The sequence below is a fragment of the Delphinus delphis genome, chromosome 1 (genome assembly GCF_949987515.2).
Source record: "Delphinus delphis chromosome 1, mDelDel1.2, whole genome shotgun sequence".
NCBI lineage: Eukaryota > Metazoa > Chordata > Mammalia > Artiodactyla > Delphinidae > Delphinus > Delphinus delphis.
Window position 1 is genome coordinate 28888115 of NC_082683.1, and position 22162 is coordinate 28910276.

Here is a 22162-nt window from a genome sequence, read left to right on the forward strand (position 1 = left end):
AAGGTGGTGGGGGGTCCAGCAAAGTGGAGGCCTGGAGACTTGAGAAGGGACCTACCTGTGTAGTGGCAGGAGCTATGGGGGGCAGGAGGGAGGAAGGCGAGGCAGCTCGGAAGACTGTAGAGCTGGTGAGTGAGCTGAGGAGGCCCTGGAGGAGCAGAGGCCGTGCTGCGTGGGAGCGGCTTGGACCGAGGAGCTCCCCGGCTGCCATTTGGTGAACTTTTAAAAACACTTAATTAATTAATTAATTATTGACTGCGTTGGGTCTTCATTGCTGCACACGGGCTTTCTCCAGTTGCGGCGAGCGGGGGCTACTCTTCGTTGCTGTGTGCAGGCTTCTCATGGCGGTGGTTTCTCTTGTTGCAGGGCACGGGCTCTGGGCACGGGGGCTTCAGTAGTTTTGGCTCGCGGGCTCAGTAGTTGTGGCTCGTGGGCTCTAGAGCGCAGGCTCAGTAATTGTGGCGCACAGGCTTAGCTGGTCTGAGGCATGTGGGATCTTCCCGGACCAGGGATGGAACCTGTATCCCCTGCAGTGGCAGGCGGATTCTTAACCACTGCACCACCAGGGAAGTCCCTGGTGAACTTCTGAGGTGCAGAAAGAGGTCTGGGTAGGGAAAAAGAGATAAAAGATGTGGTGAGGTAGAGAGGAGAGGCGAGGGAGGGCATCTGACACAGGTATTATCTTCTCAGTTGTAACTGAAGCTGAGAGGCCTTCTGGATATCCAGAAAACCCAAGTCAATCATCCTTGACCTTCCCCTTGAATACTTGAAAAAAAAGTCAGCCCCTGGGGAATTTTATAAAGAGCAGGAGGGTGGAGTGATCTGAAGCCAATGTGCACATCTAGGATTTAGGAGTCTTGGGTCTGCCCCGAGCTCTATAAAGCTTTGTTTATAATACTTATTTTATCCTTTGTGTGTTTTAAAGTTGTATGGATCAAGTATCCCTAAAATAAAGACACAATATTTGAAGTTTATAGACAGTGGTTTTGGATGAATTATGTAAGAGATGGGAATTTAAACAACTTCCTTTATTGTAATTTCAGCTGTCTCTGTGACTTTCAAGAAGTCACTTTTCTTTTCTTCCTCTTATTTTTCTCCCAGGATACTGGGACTAGTGTTAATGACCTGGCAGGTCCTTCACCTTCATAATGAAATTAAAAAAAAAAAAAAAAAAGGCCACACCTAGTGGTGTGGCCTCGCTAGGCCTCAGGCAGCTGGGGTTTCCTGTGGTTCTGGGAACTAATAGAGAAGGTAATGTTATTTTTGACATCAGAGGAGCGACTGGCCGGAAACAAAAAGAACACAGCATTGTGTATGTGGGGTGGTGGGGGGTGTTAAGGGGATCAAGTAATTCAGAATAATCTCTGTCGGCCCTTCGAACGCATCTTGACCTTCTCATCTGGAAAGAGGTGGCTGTGATCTGAGAATTTGCTTCAGGTTGAATCATGAAACTGGGCAGGGAAGATTCAACTGTGAAGAGGGTTCTCCAGCCCAGTCCCTTGAAAACACTTCTTTTCACTCCCTCTGCTGCCAGCTGTCCAGGAATGTGGCAGCTGACGAGGAGTTTTCCAGGGCATAATTCAAAGGGAGGAAGGGGGAGGTAAACAGTGTATCAGTTTTTGGATTTTAATTTGGGTCTTTACGATTCGGTATTATGCTAATATATATATTTTTTTCCCCCTAAGATTTTCATTTGTCTTTCTGTGGTTTCCTGAGGCTTCAGTTGGTCTCCATGGATGTAAACCAGAGTGACAAAACAGGTGGAAGAGGATGAGGGAATCTGATCCTGTTCAGACTTGGGGATCTCCAGGATCTGGTTATGATGTTTGAATTTGTTTCTCGCCTACCAGGATCTGGATCAAAGGAAAAAAGTGAGTTTATCTTTTAAAATTGTTACATACTTATGTGGACTGCATGGGATGACTTTCATCCTAGAACTAAGGGTTAAATACATTTTCTCCTTTTTTTCTTCCCCTTCACTCTCAATTTTTATTGCATCTTTCTTCTGGGAGCCATTAAAGTACTTTTGTTCGGAAGGCTTTTCTAGTGCTTTGCCTTGCATGTTCTACGGGGCCTTCCAACACTATGATAAGAACAAGAGCAGGACAGTTTAAAACTTAGTTGAGAAGAGGTTAAGTCACAGAATTGCTGAAAGAGAGCAGATATACTCCCAAAGCATGGAGTGGGGTGGGGGAGTGTGGCGTGGGGTAAAATTCCAGTTCTCAGACCCGACCTGGGGCAGGGGCTAAGAATCTGTAAACTCAGCAACTTAGCTGGGGCAAGCTGGCTTTGAGTCAATGAACTAGTTCTTTTCCTTTCTTACAGATGAGAGAACTGAGGCTCGGTGAGGGTAACTGCCTAAGACGCCGTGGTGAATTCGGGGAAGGGATGGGGACCACGGTGTGCCTTCCCTCGGAGCGCACTGGGCACTGTTGTGTGACACCCTCAGACCCCGTGGCCTGGTGTTAAATGAACAATGATGCCTTGTCAGTACTCAGGCCACATTCTTGCCCGGGTAATCCTTGCCTTCTCTTTCCTTTGCTCCCTCCCGACTCCCCTGCTTTCTCTGGGTACCCTGAATCACCATGCAGATAAACTTGTTTTTCTCAACATTTGTGCAAAGTCTAGAGACATGAAACCCAAAGACTGCCTCATCACCAGGCTGCCTTACCAGAGACCTGTATCTTGTTTATTCACTGAGAGAACAGATAGGTTTGAAATCATCAGCACGGCTCTGGGATAGGTGGAGGCAGGAGGCTGCTTCTCAGCAGCCCGTGGCCCACCTCCAAGGCCCCAGGACAAGCTCGGAGCAGACAGTGAAGTTCAGGTTTGTGGCAGTGCGGTGGCAGCCAGACCTAAGACAGAGCCTTCCCCCTTCACTTGTCATCCAGTCAGGCCACCCCAACCGGTGGCCAGATTGCTTAAAAGAGACTAAAACAGTTTGAAGGCACCTGGTAAGCCTGTAAGAAGTAGCTTACCCAGCACGGTGTGCTTCTCCTCCTCAGCGGACCTTTTGGGGGCTATGGTGGGTAAGAAAGAGTCACTCTCATGCGTAGGAAGCAACTTTATTGGGCGATTTACCCTTCTGTATTCAAACCCTATGCCTTGGGTAAGCTAAAGGACAGGCACCCTTGCATTCCAGAAATATGTTCGCCTCAACTCTTGCTGAGGTGCCAGGGTCCCGAGTGGTCCTGGCGGCTGTGGCTCAATCTCAGGCAACGAGCAGCTCAGCTCAGTTTCTCTCCTACCGTCTGCCGTCCTGGATATTTGCTTCCACGGGACTGAATGTACCTTGGCCTCTGGATATTGGCTGATCCCGAGCCAGCCAGTTAGTTACTCAATTCAGGATGAATATGAGGTGGAGGGCTGACCCTCCTTCCTGAAGCAATCGGGGCAGCCCTGGCCTGAGACAGTTCTCATGGAGCCCAATTAAGTCACTCATCTGGTGCACGGATGGGAAAGTGGTACACCGTGTGCACCTCCCGTACATCAAACTGAAGGCTCTGCTTGGCCGCTAATGGCGAAGCAGAGGAGACACATGTCATGACACATCATGCTGGGTGTCTTTAGAAGGCAAGAACACTAAGTGGCAGAGGAAGACTCTGGGGGTAAGGAGGACGTATCATTCTTAAAAAGCCAACTGTTTCCTTGGTACACATTTCCATATGGGATAAGTCCACACTACATATGGATAGAGAGACGTGCGGAGAACCACAGACACCCACACGCTCTGCGCGGGGCCTGCCTGAGGCTTCCCCGTCACGGCCTTGCTTCCTCTGCCTCTGAGGTGACAGTTCGCAGTGTGCCAGGGAGAGGAGGGCTGTATAAACTGGGCCCCGACTGCTTGAGGCAACTGCCTTTTCCACTTACGTCAAACTCACAAGGCAGAATACATCCGGGAAAGCTCCGAAGTTTTGTGATGATTCACGGGCATCTGTGAGCGGTAGGTCCCCCGGGCAAAGCTGTAATGAAAACGGCAACAGGAGCGCCCTCTTCCTGACTCTCAGGCGTGACCCTGTGGCTCCAGATGCTTTGATTGCCATAAAACTAGCAAGAACATGGGAAAGGTCCAGTTTAAAAGCCAGAATATATTTTGCTGAAAATATGAATGTGTGTGTGCCTTCCAGAGACTGTGCTCCCTGAGGGAGACCCGCACAGTTCGTTAGGACATAAACAGGAACAAGAGGTAAGGAAGGGCTTCACTTAGTAGAAAACTAGCAGCATCATTTGGCTCCCTGGGGACATCCCCCAGGGTCCTCATCAAGCAGCCTCTCCGCAGGGGGAGGGTCGTGCCTGGCCAGCACAGCTATAACTCGTCCATCATGGCAAGCAGGTCATCGCCCTTGCTGGCGCTCCGCCTTGGCTGGTCCAAGATCTCAAACTCCCCCATGATCCGAGCCAGCTCTTCGTTCGTCTGCTGGTCCTGTGAGAGAAATGAGAGGTGGAAGGGAATGAGGAGGATGTGTGGGCACCATGGCCTCTTTGTGCAGTTGGTAGTTAATTTTCCCACCACTGTGACGCATTTCAGTTCCTCACCTGTTTGTCAGAATAGGGACTACATTACGTGCGGATTAGAGAGGAGAAGGGAGGGCCTTTGAAGTTCAATGTTATTATAAGATGAGGAGGGGAATAAGATTTGACTTGTGTAATCTCCTGCACACACCTGAGTAGCTTGGATGTTGATAACTTCATAGAATAACTCTTCTGGCCTGGTTAGCGCTGCCTGTCTGCACAAGATGGTAGAGAAATGGGTCAAAGGTTAGGGTTTTCTCCCTGCTAGTGTGGCAAACTGGCCCTTGATAATTTGGCAACCTATTTTTTCTGCCTCAGCTTCTGCCCTTTCCATTCCACTTTCTACCCTGTCCCCAACCAGTGCACCCTACACTCCAAGAAGTCCTTTTATGTCTCTGTGCCTTTGCACGTACTACTGCCAAGAACGTTTTTCCCCTTCCTCTGCTTGGCAAACTCCAAGACCCAGCTCGGTTGCCAACTCCTTCAATCCGCGGGCGCAAAGTCAGTCGCCGTGTCCCCCACTGGAGTGTTTATGACATGGCGCTCGAGTGACTTGTGCACGTGTTCGTGCTCCTACGACACTGGGGGTGCCTGAGGACAGGTCCCAGGTCTTCCGCTCCATCTGCGGGTCCCCACACGTACCACAGCACCTGCCACTTCAGGGGAGAGGGAAATAGAAGGCAACCCCCATCCCAAACATTTGGTTGTGAGGAGCATCACATGAGATCACGAAGGCAGAGGTGCTCTGTAAACTGTAAAGTGCTGTGTCAGTCTCAGTGAATTGCCACCACTATTGGTTCTGGGGGAGACTGATCCCAAAGATATCATGCTCCGACCTCCTTCCGGTTTACCAGTCTTTTGTTAACGTGATTATCTTGACTTCCAATTCTCTCATTGAGTTGTACTTTGCTAAATGAAACATTAGAACTGTTTTTTGAATGAATCCACAAAGTTCAGGCTATTTAATACTGGTGGATTCTTCTTTAACTAGGTTATTGAGTTTGCTGGGATTTCATTTGTGGTCTTTACATCTGTGTTTATAAGTGTCATTGGTTTATAACAGTCATTTTTCGGTTCTTATCACACTTAGGATTTTTATATAGGTCTTTAAAGAAACAGGCTGAAAACATACTCTTCCTCTTCGTCAGTGGTGAAGAGATTCAACCGGAATCCTGGCTCAGGGCCACTGGGTTTCTTAATCTCCATGCCTCCTATCAGCCTGGCCAAGAGATTCAGCTCTTCTTTAGCAAGAGGGTTTGGAGCAATGCTTTCCTGCAGGAACAATTTCATGATTTTTAGCCACATGAAGGAGATCACATTTTCTGCTGAGACCCCAGAGCCCTGGGGTGGTATTATATAACAAGGCAAAACGATAACAGTTTAAATTACTTCTGGGAAGGACTGGGTCCAAATGAAACATAGAAAACAGGCTTAACCAAGAGAGAAATAACCTCTGTCAGAGGCAGAGGCACTCTAACAAGGCACAAACCAGAGATTCTCAAGATGAGGGGAAGGCCCCAGGGACCCCCATTCTCCTCAAATTACCTTCCTCCTTGAAGGAGAACGTTGCTTCTCCTTCAGGCAATCTAGTTCCCCCAGCCTTTACAAGTAGGAGGCTCCAGGTCCAAGGGCACTCATTCCACGGGAGTGACCACACTGCGCTCAGGTGGTGCCCGTGCACAGTCCCTCCCCCCGTCCCCCCACCGAATCCCTTCCGTCCTGTGGCTTCCACTCACACTGCCTGGTCCCACTGCAGCCTTCCCCCCTCCTCCTAACCGGCTCTCTCTAACCCAGCCTTTCGCTGCTTTGCCTCTTGAATCAGGCCCCATGTTCCTGCCCAGGCGAATCTCTGACCACTGCTGCTATCACGTTATGATCTAGCCATGTGGGAGAGACGCTGCCTCCCCGCTTCCCCCAGCACTGTGCCTCTGGGTACCTTTGCTCATGCTGTCACCTGGGTTTGTATGCCTGTTTCTCCCTCTGGGCTATTTAGTATCTTCTTCACTCTACAGCCTCGCTTGAATGTCTCCTCCGCTGAAAAGCCTTCTTGTTCCCTGTCCCCCGCTCCCCGCCCCCCCTCCACAGGACATGTGTTCTGACACAGCTCTTTACTCAGAATGCTCAGCGAGCGTCTTTCGTCTTCCGCCGTGTTGTAGTTATTTGTTCCATCACCGTCTTTATAAGCCCCTTCAGGATGGGACCACATCTAAGCCAGCTCTGTGTCCTGGGAACCCAGCCCATAGACGTAGTTCAGTAAATGTTTACAGAATGACTGAATATTCCATGATTTGTCCTATAGCTAGCTGGTAGCTAGTTCAGTGAAAATTTGTACAACAGAATTCAGAGAAGCAAAAACCCCATTTTCAACTTAGCTTCCACATCATTACACAGGAAAGCATTGAAAAGGGATGTTTTAAGGATCAGAATACACACAAGTGCTAAACTCAGCAACCACAGACCTCGTGACACCGGTACAATGCTATTTCACATGTCCTGGTGTGTGGTTCCTGCTTAATTATGGTGGGAGCCAAGTTTAAAATTACCTAATTAGGCAGATCACTGGAAGTCTCCATGAGAAACTGTAATTAAAAACCTGTGTGATGGGGACTTCCCTGGTGGTACAGTGGTTAAGAATCCGCCTGCCAATGCAGGGGACACGGGTTTGAGCCCTGGTCCAGGAAGATCCCACATGCTGCGGAGCAACTAAGCCCGTGCGCCACAACTACTGAGCCTGCGCTCTAGAGCCCGTGAGCCACAACTACTGAGCCCACGTGCCGCAGCTACTGAAGTCCATGTGCCTAGAGCCCGTGCTCCACAACAAGAGAAGCCACCGCAATGAGAAGCCCATGCGCCTCAATGAAGAGTAGCCCCCGCTCGCTGCAACTAGAGAAAGCCCGTGCACAGCAATGAAGACCCAACGCAGCCATAAATAAATAAATAAACAAATACAATTTAAAAACAAAAAACCTGTGTACTGGAGAAGATTGCAAACAATGAGGGAAATGTTGGCCAGCTCTGAAATCTAGAGATCCCTCTCTCTCCCCGTCCAGACCCTTGTATCTAGAAATAAGCTATGAAGGTAAACAAGGGAGGCAGAAGCTTACCTGTGTCTGTGCAGCTAAGTTCTCTGATGCTCCAGACATATGGGTTTCCACGGGCCGGTTCACACTGTACCTGGTGGCAACAGAAAACCACAAAAACATTGTCCAGCCCTTTTACCCTGACTTCCTTCTAACTCGTAAATATAGTGCATAATTTTTATTTTGAGGCATTAAAAAGTGTCCAGAAAGGTGCTGGGAATACAGAATACAACTAAGTGGGTGTCAACCACTCAAATTTTGCTTCTTCCCCAAACAAAATATCTGGGAAGCTGTGTGGAAATTTTTTCTCTGGCAAAATAATGTGTATCACTGAAAAAACATGATCGGTACGTGAAGGCCAGGCCCTTTTGGATCGCCACTGCAACAAAGGTTTTGGCTAGCTCTCTTGCATGGCTATTTAACATTATTTATCTTTTCAACTTGTTAAGTTACCTTACGTTGGGAAATCTGAGGTGCCCTTTGGAAACATCGGGGCTCTGCATGCTGTATATCTAAGGGGAAATTCCTCCAATTGTCAGCAGGGATTTTCACAGCAGAAGTCAAGCTGGTTTTTTAAGTGAAGGGACCTCCGTTGGACTTGAATTCATTTGGGGAAGGAGGAATTTGCTTACATATTAGTTCCCAGTTTCAGGACTCGGTCTCCATAGAGTTCAAAAGACCCTTCTTTGGGGGCAGCGACATAGCTCCCGCCGTGCTTGAATTCTACCTTCCTCACTTCTTCGCCTTTGTTGTTGAACGTCCTACAATACAAAATAGGACGTGATGACGTGTTCTCCAAGCTTGGAGAGTCCCGGAGGCTTCTTTAATCTTAGTACTATGGGACCAAAGGGAATTCACGCACTGCTTCAAGAAAAAGATGCTGGTTGATATAATGATAGTAATATACTAATAATAATAATATTTATTGAGTACATGTTATGTGCCGGGTGCTGTGTAGCACTTTGGAGCATTACAGTATTATCTTATTCATCCTCACAGTAAACGTTCAATAGATGAAGAAATAAACCCTGGAGAACTGGGTGGTTTGTTTCAAGTGTCTGCGAGGTGACAAGCTGGGATTAAACCTCACCTCCTCACTGCTGTGCTCAACTGAAGAAAAGGAGGGGCCCCAGCAGGGCTACATTCTACGTGGTGGCCCACATACTGGTTTCCCAGCACCCCAAACATTGGTCTGACAATTACTGTTGAGAATTTACCTGATGAGTCCGGGAACTTTGGTTCCCCAGGGAAGAGGCCCAGACACTGGCAACACAAAGCGACCGTTGGAATTCTGAACTTTGTCCTTTAGAAATATGGACACCTGGAAAAAAAATACTTATTGTCATTTTTCTTGGTATATTTCCATAGACATATGCATTCTGAGGATGGAAAGTGTGTAATGGCTTAAGAATGCTACCTGAGAGAGAAAAACTCACCGTAACTAACACCTGCAGAGGTGTAGTGTTTTTACACAGAACTTCTTTGGCGCCACACATCAAATCTTCCAGGTGAGTAGTGCTACCCCCCTGCCTTAATGAGGAGGCTGAGGTTCACAGAGTGAAATGACTCGCCCAAAGAGAACAAAAAGAGACAGGACCAGGATTCAAAACCAAGGTTGACTCCAAATTCCACACCCATTCCTTGGTTCCTTGCAAACTTTCCATACAGCTGTGAGGCTTGAGCTATAAGAACCTCATTATCTCCGTTTTACAGATGAGGAATTGGTGGCTCAGAGGTTAAGACACTTCCTCTAGGCCAGCCAGCTCATAAGGGGCAGGGCTGAGGATTCAAGCCCTGGTGTTTCTGACGCCAAGCTCTCAGCTATGTGCTGGACCGGTGGATCCAGCTGGCATTAGAGTCTGAAGGTCTCCTCTGTGCCTGAAAACCCCACGTGATGCTTACTTCTACCCCTTGCTTTGTGCGCTCTGTATTCAGGTCTTGGGCAGGTTAAATCCCATCAAGATTGTAGCAGTTAATCAATTTTATTGGGGACTTCCCTGGCTGTCCAGTGGTTAGGACTCGGTGCTTTCACTGCTGTGGCCTGGGTTCAATCCGTGGTCGGGGAACTAAGATCCCGCAAGCTGTGCAGCACCGCCAAAAAATAAATGAATAAATAAATAAATCAGTTTTATTGGAGCTTAGCTTCCTCATCTGTAAAGTGAGATACATTTGAAGGTCCCTTGAAACTCTAAAATTCTACAAGATTACATTAGTAATATCATCAAGAATAAACATCTGTTGCATGCAAGGCAGTGAAAGCGCCAAGTGGTAAGGATTTGTATGCTGGCGGTCGGGCCTGCCGACGTTAGACTGCCCAGGCTCACAGCTCAGCTGGGCCTCTCCTTGGCTCGGGGTTTTTTGGTAAGTTACACCACCTTTCTCTTTGGTAAACTGGGGATAATAACAGAACCTATTCAATGGGTTAGTTGACCACTATGTCAGATGATGAACAAAAAGCACTCATCACAGAGCCTGACACATAGTAAGTGCTCAATAAGAGCTAACTAATATTCTCAGTATCACAGTCTAATTGGGCACAGGGCACAGCATAGAATGGAAAAACGACGACACTATAAAACACGATACGCTGAATGGAATATGCAGATGAGCCCACTGAGGAGAATGACCACAGGCAGAGGGGGTGGGTAGGTGCAACTGCGGGTTTGGAGCTGGGCCTGGAGGAGGAAGGTGGGTGTGAAGACACTTCAGAAGCAGAGATGGGCAGGCACAAGGCATGTTTTGGGGAAAATGTGTACACTGGGTTGGTTGGAAGGTTTGGCTTTAAGGAATTCTCAACCTTGAGATTCTGTGACCAAGGGATATGAATATAAGCATGGAGAAGGAAAATTTTGAGAGAGAAGTGAGACCATATGTAGGTACTGGACTCTCTGTTAGCTAATTCTAACAGGGTTGACTATATCATAGATCTGAAATGTACAAATTTAAGTGTGTTGACCTGAGAATCTGTCCTTGGCTGGATGGGACTTTGGGGTCTGCCTGCTTGCCCAGCCCCTCTGCTGGCCCTCAGCTGTAGGGGTGACTCTCCCGTGCCCTGTTCCTCTCGCTCCACCCTTTTTATTCCGAGGTGATCTCATCTACACCCACGTGCCAGTATTCACCTCTGCGCTGATGGCTCCCAGATCTGGAGCTTCCACTCCGTCTTCCCCCCCGGGCATCTGACCCATCTACCCCATTGCCTATTAAACGTGTCCACCTATGGGTTCCATGGGATGCACCTCCAATTCACCCTGCTCAGAACAGGGCTCAAGCTGTCTTCCCTAACCTGATCCCAGTGAATGACACCATCAGGTCACCAAGTCAGCAGTCTGAGTTCCCTGCCCACCACCTTCCCATGGCCCTTCAGTCGCCAAGCCCTGCCCACCTGGTGATCACTTCTGTGTCTGGCCCCTCCTCTCTACCCTGCTCCCTAGTGCAGACCTTCATCACCTCCAGCCTGGCCTCCACACTGGTCTCCCTGCCTCCGCTCTCCTCTGTGTTTCATCCATCCTCCACTTTGCTGTTAGAGAGACTCTTCTAAACTCCTATCTGACCGTGTCCCTCTCCTGCTTCGCTGGCTCTCTGCTGCCTGGCAGATAATGTCCAGTTGACCCTTGCTCCTCTCCGCAGCCACGCTCCTCCCTGAACCCTGTGTTCTCGCCATACTCGATTGCTTGCAGCCGGCCCCCCGCGCCAATTACACCAGGTGGTTACATGCCTGTGCCTTTACTGAGATGGTGTCCTCTTAACCCCTCCTCCTGTTTTCCCATGGTCCTGGTGAAAACCTATTTCTTTTCTTTTGTTCTTTCTTTTTGTGGCCACACCACATGGCTTGTGGGATCTTAGTTCCCCGACCAGGGATCAAATCCGAGCCCACTGCAGTGGAAGCATGGAGTCCTAACCATTGGACTGCCAGGGCCCCCAAACCTATTTCTTTTAAAAGCTATTGGATCCTCTATGAAGACTCCCTGATGCTCTTGGGTAGAGGTGGCCATGGCCCACGTTGTGTCCTCTCTCTTCACACTCTTCTGGGTCAGAACCAAACATACCCAAGGTACTTAGTGCACTTGCCCTTCTCTGATGAGGTCCTGAAGCCAGGACCCACGTTTCCTATGGAAAGAGGGAATGAAGGTCACGGAGCTGTGGGGCTGGAGTGCTGGATGAGACATCTCCATGAGCACCCACATTCCACAGGACGATGGTAGGAGTCAGGTGGCCAAGAGGAAGTGAGCCAGGGATGTAAATGCTTGGTGAATGTGGGTGAGTGGCTTGGCAGTCGGTTTCAGCAGTGAGGGATGAGTGCAGGGCTTTGGATGGTGTAATGGTTGCTGGACTGGCCTTACAAGAGGAGGGCTAAGTTTGTGAGGGCAGGAAAATAATGATCGGAAGGTGAGGGGGAGAAGCTGGCAGAATGACTGACTCTGCTTCTCACATCCTGCCTGTGGATGAGGGAGAATGACCGGCCTCCTTCAGGTGGCCAGAAGACTTCGCACACCGTCTCTCTGCTGTACGCTGAGGATTCCCACATTTACGTCTCCAGCTTGGCGCTCTCCTCTGAGCTCCAGGATTAGGTATTCAACTACCTACTTGACTCTGCTACTGGGAGAGCAAATCCAATTTAAATAGAATTGATTATTTTTTCTACTCAAATACACTTCCCTTCAGCCCTTCCCCCACTCAGAAAACGGCACCAGCCACTTAGGAGTTTCTCTTTCTTCTTCTTCCCCTCATTCCCCACATCTAATCTCTCAGTAAATCTTACTGGCCCTGCCCCGAAGGTATATTCCATATGTGTCTCCACTGCTGGCACCTAATCCCAGTGCTTTCATTTTTACCTAGATTTTGTAACCGCTGTCCTACCTGTACCCTTGTCCCATTTAATTCATCTTCCAGACACAAGTCATGTTACCACTCACCTTAAGATGCTCCAGACCTCTGTTTTACTCTTATAATAAACTCCTTTACTAGGGTCTAAAGCTAAGTCAACTGGTAGGTAGGTACCAGTTTATTCATGACTGGCATCTCTTCTGATTAGTTAGTGCCCATGCTGCACAGGTGGTTAACTTTATTTTAAGTATCACCCCTGCCTAGATATGCTCCATCCTCATTGGCTTTCGCTCTGTCCAAGGAGCATATCATGCTTTTTCCTACCTAATGGCGTTTGAACCAGCTGTCCCTTCAGGTTAGATGCTCTCCCCTGAGATCTTTGTTATTACACTCTCAACTGAAATATCTGTCCTCAGAAAGGCTGTCCTTGCCTCTATCGTCTACGGATGTACCGTCCAGTAATGGTAGCTACCAGTTAAGCATGACTATTTAAATTTAAATTAAATCAGTAATTCAGTTTCTCTGTCGAACTAGCTATATTTCAAGTACTCAACAACCACATGTGGCTAGTGGCTCTCATATTGGATAGCACAGATACAGAACATTTCCATCACCGACAGGAAGCTCTGTTGGACAGTGCTGGTCTAAGGCAACATCCTGTCCCAGTTGCCTTCTATAACTTTACTGTATATGGCCACCTTCCTAAGAGTTATCAGAGCCATAACACGATTTACGTGTCCCCCTTGTCTCTACCTACTAGCACGGAACCTCCTCAGGGCAGGGCCTCTGCCTCGTTCACTTCTGTATCTCAGGACTGAAAACTGCCTGGTGTATTTGTTAGACGGACTAGTTTTCCAGGGATGAACTGTTTCCAAGTGGAGTGGATAATGGAGTGGAGGTGTAAGGACCATGCTATGAAGAGGCGAAGATGGAGTTATGTTTTCCAACAACTGGAAGAGGGGGAGTGCAGGAAGAAAGTCCACGATAGAAGACGCACGTGTGGGAAGGAGCATTCGGAACGGGGTGGGTGACCTGAGGGCCCACCTTTTAGGAGGCAACTCTGGAGGGGCTCTGGAGAGCTGAAGGGGGTTGGGACTGGAGATGGTTGTACATAATTGCTCACGACTCCAAATGGAATCGGTCTTCGTGCAGCCTCTGGGGCCTGGGGCACAGGTCAGGCCACTTCACGTTGTTTTGTGATATCACAGAAAGCTTTGGACATGAGGGTGAGGAGTCTTGCATTTGCTTTGGTTAAACAATGAGCAAGGGAGTTTTCGGAGCTGTGTTTTCTTGATTTAGTTAGTTTTGCTAACAAAATCTAAAAGCCATGAAGGTTGTTTTGAGCACAGAGAGAATCTGTATAGGCAATCATAACTTGCAGCTGAGCAGAAATACCATTAAAGACCAGATTTGGAAAAGCAGCCGGATGTTACAGACCAGTGGCTGAGTAACGTCAGGATATGTGATTCCGATTTCTCTTGATGAACATCCTGATGTTTCATTGCCTGCCCATTTAGCAATTAAAGCTTAATGTATTTTGTGGTTTAATATATTTTAATGATTTTTTAGAGACTTATTATTAGGAAAGTCTTTTTATCATAACGAATTTTATCTTGCCAGAACTGAGAAATCAATAGGCTGCTTATATTACTACAGTCCATAAACTAATGTCCAAATATGCAGTCTTGACAACATATGATGCAGAGTTTTTAATATTTAAAGCAATGTGAAACTTAATCTTATTTGTACTTTCATATTTTTAATTTTAATTGGTGACGATTACAGATCTTAATTTATATTGATGTTGTTATTGCTCCATCCATAGCAGATGAAATTATTCATGGGGGTTAAAAATAAAATTGGCCTCAGCGTTGAAATCTATTTGTCTTTCCCTGTCCACAGGAGGGAAATAACAATCAGGTTCTAAGCATATTCTATTTCTTCTTTTTTTGAATTTTATTTTGTGAATATGTTACACATGCACATATACAAAATTTAAAAGGTTCAAAGGGTGGGAATTCCCTGGCGGTCCAGTGGTTAGAACTCTGTGCTTCCAATGCAGGGGGCACAGGTTCGATCCCTGGCCGGGGAACTAAGATCCCACAAGCCGCGTGGCACGGCCAAAAAAAAAAAAAAAAGTTCAAAGGGTACACGAGGGAAAGTCAGTTTCTCTTGTATCCCTGTTCTCCATGTAGTTCCCCACTCCCAGGAGCCAACCACTGTGACCAGTTTCCTGTACATCCTTCCAGAAGCATTCTATAGTGTATACATATATATACAAGCAAATACATATATATTACATGTGATGGTTCACTTAATCCTCCTGAAAAACCCTAAATTAGGTACTATCATTTCCACTTTTCAGATGACGAAACTAAGGCGCCAGGGAAGTAATTTGCCCAAGGTCATGGAGCTGCGCTGTAGGTGGGACTCAAGCACAGGAGTGCCTGACTCCCGAGCCTGGGCTCATTTTGCTGTATCACCCACCCTCCCATACCAGCGTGTTAAATTCTGGGAAGGAACAAAGTCCTGTGCCAGAGAGACGGGCCCCAAATTCAGAAGCTCAGAAATGTGTTTTTCAAAGTTAGGGTGTAGAACTGTCTGGAGGAGGCAGGGTCAACTGGGAGGCGAGAGCCAACAAGAAGTATGAAGGCCTGAGCTGGGCTGGTGGCGACAGGAATGGAAAGGAGGGCGTGGAGAGTGAAAAGGCAGACTCGATGGGCCATAGAAGCAATTAGAAGATCAGAGAAGGGAAATCAAAGGTGTGATGCTCTGGTTCTGAGCCGAGTGAGTGAGGGAATGGTGGCGCCCTGAAAAGAAACCGGAAGTTGGGCAGGACTTGAATTGTGGAGACTAGTTTAGCTACAGACATTAGGTTGTGGGCATGGGAGAGTGTCTCCCCAAGTGGGTGGAGATGTGGGTCTGGACGGCAGGGCTAGGGCAAGGGTTGGGTAGAGGTTAGATGTAGGAGTCATAGGTGGAAGGGTCAGTTGGCAGCCAAAGTGGGGAGGAAAGCGATTCCTCACGAGCAGGGGGTGGGTAGAGGCAGAAGGGGGAAGGTTTGGAGACAGGAGGAGGGGGAGGAAAGAGTGAAAGACAGAGAGATGGGAGAGGTAAGGGAAGGTCAGGACGGTATGGTGCCAGGAAACTCCATGAAAGGCGACAGTTTCATGCAGCAGGAGGGCAGCCTCCTGACAGCTCAGACACTGGAGAAGTCAAGATGATAAAGGCTTGAGAAAAGGTTTTGGAATTGAGATCAGGCTGGTGGCCTGGGAAAGCAAGGGAAGAAGCCACATTTTAAAGAAACACATAAGGTAACTGGGAGGGAATGGTGGCATCACTGTCTTCCTTGGTCCGTTGAAAAACTGCTGAGATTTGCTATGAGCATGGAGCCAAACACTGAGGATGTTGCTAACTGGGCAGAATCCCAGCCTTATCTGCCCTGAAGACTTGCACCCTGTCTCCCCAGGACAGCAGCGGCAGGGTGCTCCCAGGACGCCCACTCACTCACCCTGATGTGCAGGTCCTGGAAGAAGATAAGGAGCGTCTGCCGGATCAGCTGGAACTCCCCTGCAGAGAGACCCCCGTATATCTGCGTAGGCAAAGCAGATAGAGGCATTCCACTTTCAGAAGTGAGATGGAAAGTGCGGACAGGCGGGGGGCGGGGGTGGGTGCCCAGGGATGGGAGCCAGAGAGCAAGGAGAGGACTCAGCTGCTGGGCAGGCGGGGCAGGAGGGCCAGCACTGCACCCTCGCCTGAGGGACAAGCCCCACGGTGGCACACTGAGCAGCGTGCACTTTACCTCCCCTGTTCCCCAAGATTCTATAGAACATCCACCACCAACTCCCTTTCAGAAAAGTTAGGGGAGAACAGCTATGCTCTGTATCATTGCTTCCCCAATTATGAAGGCAACAGTGAGAGGGTATAAGATGATAATGTCTCTTGTGTTTCCAAAACGGATACCTGTAGATTTTGAGAGTTTTCTGGGAGAGGCAGGTTTTGTCATTCCTCACCCTGTTCTCTTTGTCATAGAATCTGCCTGTCCTTAACAGAGGAATGAGAACGAGTATTGGGGCTGAGAGGTGATAAACTGACGATACGCTTACTTCAGTCAGCTGCTGGAAAGTCTCATCCACTTGATGCAGGATGGTTGGGGAGTCTCGGATGAATCCCTTGATGGCATCTAAATGATTGAAAGTGACCAGCAACACATCCTTGGGACGAGGACACAGCAATACTTGATATTTGAAAGCCATTGTCATCAGGTCATAGAGCTGCCAACCCATACATGAATAAAAGAAATAGGACCATAAAGGCAGACATCAGAACCTCAAACGATGATTCAGGCGGCACTTACCGGAAACCAATTCTGGGCTTATCATGCAGCTCAGTGACCATATCTAGTCATCACTCAAACCAAGACACTGTTGAAGTAAAAAGGGGTGATAGTAATAATTAAGCTGGGACAACAGGAGTAAACCAGGATATTCCTGGGCAAACCAGGATTTCTGGCCAGCTTACATGTATTGTTGATGGACCACACGTGAAACAGTATGGGCAGCTGGGGGGCCCTGGACAAGGTGCTGGACGTGGAGAATGAAAACCCAAATTCAAGCCCTCCTTGCTGCTGACTTGTTGGATGGCCCTGGCCAAGTCTCTTCGCCTCTCTAAGCCTGCGTTTTCTCATGCGTAAAAAATATTCCTGGGACTCCCCTGGAGTCCAATGCAGGGGACACGGGTTTGATCCCTGGTTGGGGAACTAAGATCCCACATGCCACGGGGCAACTAAGCCTGCACACCAGATCTACTGAGTCCGTGCACTCTAGAGCCCATGTGCCACAACTAGAGAGTCCGTGCGCCACAACTACTGAGCCTGTGTGCCACAACTACTGAGCCCGTGCGCTCTGGAGCCTGCATGCCACAACCAGAGAGCCCAGACACTGCAACTACTGAGCCTGCACGCTCTGGAGCCACCGCAACTGCTGAGTTCATGTGCTCTAGAGCCACAACTACAGAGAAGCCCGCGTGCTGCAAAGAAGATCCTACATGCCGCAACTAAGACCTGATACAGCCAAATAAATAAATAAATATTAAAAAAAAATACTCCCTAATTTCCCAACAGAACAGCTGAGAGGAGTAAATGAGAAAACACATGTGAAAGTGGCAAGAATGAAGTTCCACGACTGAGATGAAAAATGAAACTTAGTAAGAAATCAACAAGCCCCAAGTATGGTATGACCACCCGTGAAGACCAGAGGTGAGACACTGGTGAGGACCAAAGTGGTCACGATAGGCTTTGTGGAAGAACTGGGCCTGCTACAGACTCAAGGCAAGGTTCCAGCTGGCTGAGGGAGGGGAAGGGCATTCTAGTGGAGGGGAACAGCATGCGTGAGGGTCCGGAGGCAGCCATAGCCATGCTATTTTCCTGGGAGAAAGAGTAGAGCAGCCTGACTGGAGGGGATGGTTTGTGTTCGGGGTGGTGGGAAATAAAGGTGGGTACGGCAAGGTTGGAATGTTAGAGGTTTTAGAAAGATGGACAAGATAATTTAGACTAGATGTGGTAGGAATTAGGGGGCTACTGAAATGCTCTGTGCTGATGTGATAAAAGTAGTAATTAAGTGAGACTGGTGACTCTGGCCATGATGAGATGCGAGAGAAGGGAGAGACTGGAGTAGGGAGGATTAGCTGGTGCCTGGCTCCTAAGAGGGTGGCAATAACATCTACTGACTGTATGAATGAAAAAAATTTTGTTGGAGTGACCCAGATGGAAGGCCTGGAATAAAGATGGTGGGGATGGATAAGGAAGGGAAAAGAAGAGCATGTGACCCTCAGGAGGAAAGCGTCAGTACATGGTGCTCGCCTGACTGGATTTGGGAGACGATCTGAGGGCTGTCCAAAAGGACCACGGCATTTCCAACTTAGTGCCTGGGAGATACATGATGCTACGACGGAGGCAGGGGAGTTTGGGAGAGAAGGTATGGACACATCTGAGGTGGGCTTGGGAATTAAACTACAGCCACCTGGGTGCTGTGCGAGCACGTGGATATGCATGGCCTCAACTGATCCCCTTTAATTTCACAAGAACTCTATGAGGTACGTATTATCCCAAGTTTAAAAATGAAGAAGCTTGCCTAATTTCACATAGCTGGTACTTAGTAGTAGGGTGAGATTTGAAACTAAAGACGGTCAGATCCTGAAGCACGTGCTAGAACCCTCTACACGATCCCCTTTCTCCAACATGCAGATGAACATCTCGCTTAGAAGGTGGCATACGGCAGGAGCAGCCTGGGGTGTGCGTGTGTGTGTGTGCGTGTGTGTGTGTGTGTGTGTGTGTGTGTGTGTGCGTGTGTGTGTGTCTGATACTGGAGATGTAGATTTAAGACTCTCCATCATCATCATCAAACATTAAGTACCTGGGACGCCCCTGGCGGCGCACTGGTTAAGAATCCACCTGCCAATGCAGGGGACATGGGTTCGATCCCTGGTCCAGGAAGATCCCACATGCCGCGGACCAACTAAGCCCGTGAGCCACGACTACTGAAGCCTGTGTGCCTAGAGCCTGTGCTCTGCAACAGGAGAAGCCACCGCAGTGAGAAGCCTGCACACCGCAACGAAGAGGAGCCCCTGCTCGCCGCATCTAGAGAAAGGCCACACGCAGCATCTAGAGAAAGCCCGCACGCAGCAACGAAGACCCGACGCAGCCATAAATAAACAAATAAATAAATTTATAAAAACCAAAAAACATTAAATACCTGTTGTGTACAGGGCACTGTGCTAGGAATAAAGGATAAAAACAGGTATAGGATGAAGAAATGAAAGTTCAGATGAGTTATTCAGTCAATTGTGTCTCAGAGCTATTGGTAGAAAGAAGACTTGAACCCAGGGTTTTTTATTCCAAGTTCTGTGTCCTTTCTCAGTGGAAACCTAAACTTTCTTAAAGGCAGAGGGAGAGGAACAAGCAGAGAAGAGAAGATACCGAACATTTATCTAACATCTATGTGCCAGGCCTTCTTGTGTCATTATTATCTATGTTTCTCACTTAATCTTCCCACTAGCTGATGAAGTAGCTATTATTATCCCCATTTTATAGATGAGAAAACGGAGGCTCAGGGAAAGCAAGTAACTTTCTAAAGGTAAGTGGCAGAAGGTAAGAGGGCATAGTTAAAGGCAGTCTGTCTCTCTGAGGTTTCCAGGTACCAGCAATGAGACGGTGTTGATTTTTGCACACCTGGCACCCACTGTCAGTCCTCATGATTTATAAAAATTCACACAATGAAGGGACTTGAAAAGGAATTACTATTATCATTATTTTAAAAACTAACTAAAGTCCATGTATTATTCAGATTTTATTAGTTTACCCTAGTGTCTTATTTCTGTTCCAGGATCGCACATTATATTTAGTCATCATGTCTCCTTAGGCTCCTTTTGGCTGTGACAGTTTCTCTGGCTTTCCTTGTTTTTGGTGGCCTTGACAGCTTTGACGACTGGTCAGGTATTTTGTAACATGACCCCCGAATGGTATTTGTCTGATGTTTTTTTCATGATCAGCCTGGGGTTGTGGGTTTTTGGGAGGAAGATCACAGAGGCAAAGTGTTATCCTCATCACATCATATCAGGGTACCACCACATGGCTTATCACTGTTGATGTTATCACCTGGTTGAGGTAATATTTGCCATGTTTTTCCACTGAGAAGTTAGCTGTTTTCCCCCTCCTTTCCACACTGTCTTCTTTGGAAGGAAGTCACCAAGTGCAGCCACATTCAAGCAGTGGGGAGTTATGCTCTCTATTCCTGAGGGCAGAGTATCTATATAAGTGTTTGGAATTCTTATGAACAGGAGATTTATCTATTCTCTGCCATTATTTATTTGGAATTATTCCTTTTAAAATCAGAGTACCCAAAAATTGGTTTCGCAAAGAAACAGATATGTATATATTATAAATATTGGGTTGGCCAAAAAGTTCGTTTGGGTTTTTCCGTAACATCTTACATCTTTACATCTTCCGTAACATCTTTGGGAAAAACCCAAACGAACTTTCTGGCCAACCCCATAAAGACTGAGCAGTTTTGAATTTGCTTTTTAAAAAAATGCCTGGTTTGCAGAGCTGAACTTTGTTAAGGAAGAAGCAGAATTAAAGCTTTTAGGGTTGGGTGCTTGTATTGGGTTAAGGTGTTCCTAAACATGGACATGCAAATCAGCACACTCTTTGGGTGACACAATGGAATAAACAACACAGGGGTTGGTGCAGATGACTTCTGAGGTCCTTCCCCACTTGAAACTCAAGAACAACGCATGTTTACATGTGCCTGTCTTTTGCCGGGCACCACTGCATACGTCATCTCATTTGATTCTAGTCTGTGATCGTCCACAAGAAATGCAGCCCAGGGGACAGAGGCAGCTGTCTGCTCACCTTATCCATGCTGGCCTGGTTTAGTCTCATGATGGAGGCGTGAGCCAGGCGGTCGTAGACTGTCCTCAGGGCCTTTTTGGAGTAGAGCTCTTGGGGTTTGAACAATTCCTCCATAAACTTTCGATTGAACATTGTTGAGATGATGTCATTCAGAACTGTAGAGACAAGAGAAGATGCAGCTGAACAAGGTACTGGCGGAAGCTTTATTCAGGAAATGCTCCCTGTGTATGAATGGAATGGAGGAGCTGGGCCTATGTAGAGTGGGGATGTGGATGTGTTTGGTGAGATCTGCTCCCTGGGGAGAAACCACACAGGTGTCCCAGTAGAAAGCAGGGTCAGGAGTGCTTTATGAGACCATCTCAGGGCAAACATACATGTGACAATGTACAAATACGCTCTGCTTCAACGGTTACAAACCACTTTTACATACATTATCTCACTTGGTGATAGGGGATAAGTTTCTTCTTTCTTTAAAATAGATTCCTATTAGAGTCTTTAAAAAAGATTCTTTTCGATTAGAGCTCTACCTTAAAGTGATAAACAGCATCATGCTGTTTTGTTTGTTTAGCAAGTTTATAACATTTTTACTTAAAATTAAATTCTATAAAAATGGGACCTATAATGGTAATTGACTCTTTTTTGTTTTGCAAAACAGTTTACAAAAATAGACAAGTCTACCCACTGGTTAGAGATTAAAACTTTTCTAATGTTTCTATAAGATGTGTACTTCAGATAAACATTTTAGGATGCCTTAATTTCTATATATGATTTATAATATTGATATTATACTGTAGTGATATGTCTCATACGGTTGTTCAGATGGAAAATGTCCACACGGTGAGAATAAAAGGTCCTAAGGCACGTGCACACCAAAGTTTCTACAATTCTAGTTTTTCATTCACTCATTCATTTAGATATTTTGTGTTACTCAAATAACATTAGTTGAGGGCTAGGAAAACCCTTTGGTACAAGAAATAAGAACGGGTATGGTTGAACACAGATTATTCTTAATTAAGCCAGATATATTCCTGCCTAAAGGTGAGGGTATATGGATGCTGAGACTATACATTCATAGTAATTAAAATTTGAAAGAAAACTTGTTACTTAACATAATTATACAAAATCAATTATCAAACATGGGTGATTATTGCTGAAAGATACAGACGCCTCTTTCTCTTGCCACACAGAGGACACACCAGGTGACTGGCTGTGGCCTTGTATCTTAGAGAGTGAAGGCAAGGTCATGATTTCGGGCACCCTCTCAACCTGTAAGTAACTGATAGACGTACACTGAGGGCTCAGGCCAGCATTTTAAAGTATCTCAAAGGGCAGTTTTGGG

The 22162-nt window shown here is 47.2% G+C and overlaps 1 protein-coding gene across 5 annotated transcripts in view; it reads right to left on the reverse strand.

Moving 5' to 3' along the window:
- Nucleotides 1-469: 469 nt before the first annotated feature.
- Nucleotides 470-22162, reverse strand: part of OSCP1 (organic solute carrier partner 1) — a 29751-nt gene continuing 8058 nt past the window's right edge. For 2 of the 5 annotated variants that reach the window (XM_060003774.1, XM_060003767.1), the window contains 9 exons: nucleotides 20824-20978; nucleotides 16520-16687; nucleotides 15925-16005; nucleotides 8807-8910; nucleotides 8222-8350; nucleotides 7614-7683; nucleotides 5642-5781; nucleotides 4661-4724; nucleotides 2727-4420 (listed from right to left, as the gene is read on the reverse strand). In XM_060003774.1, coding sequence (XP_059859757.1) covers nucleotides 4304-4420; nucleotides 4661-4724; nucleotides 5642-5781; nucleotides 7614-7683; nucleotides 8222-8350; nucleotides 8807-8910; nucleotides 15925-16005; nucleotides 16520-16687; nucleotides 20824-20978 — 1028 coding nt within the window. In that variant the 3' untranslated portion in view covers nucleotides 2727-4303. Of the gene's footprint in view, nucleotides 602-2726; nucleotides 4421-4660; nucleotides 4725-5641; nucleotides 5782-7613; nucleotides 7684-8221; nucleotides 8351-8806; nucleotides 8911-15924; nucleotides 16006-16519; nucleotides 16688-20823; nucleotides 20979-22162 lie in introns of those variants that run through there. The other 3 variants (XR_009518273.1, XM_060003780.1, XM_060003785.1) reach the window with 3 other exon arrangements.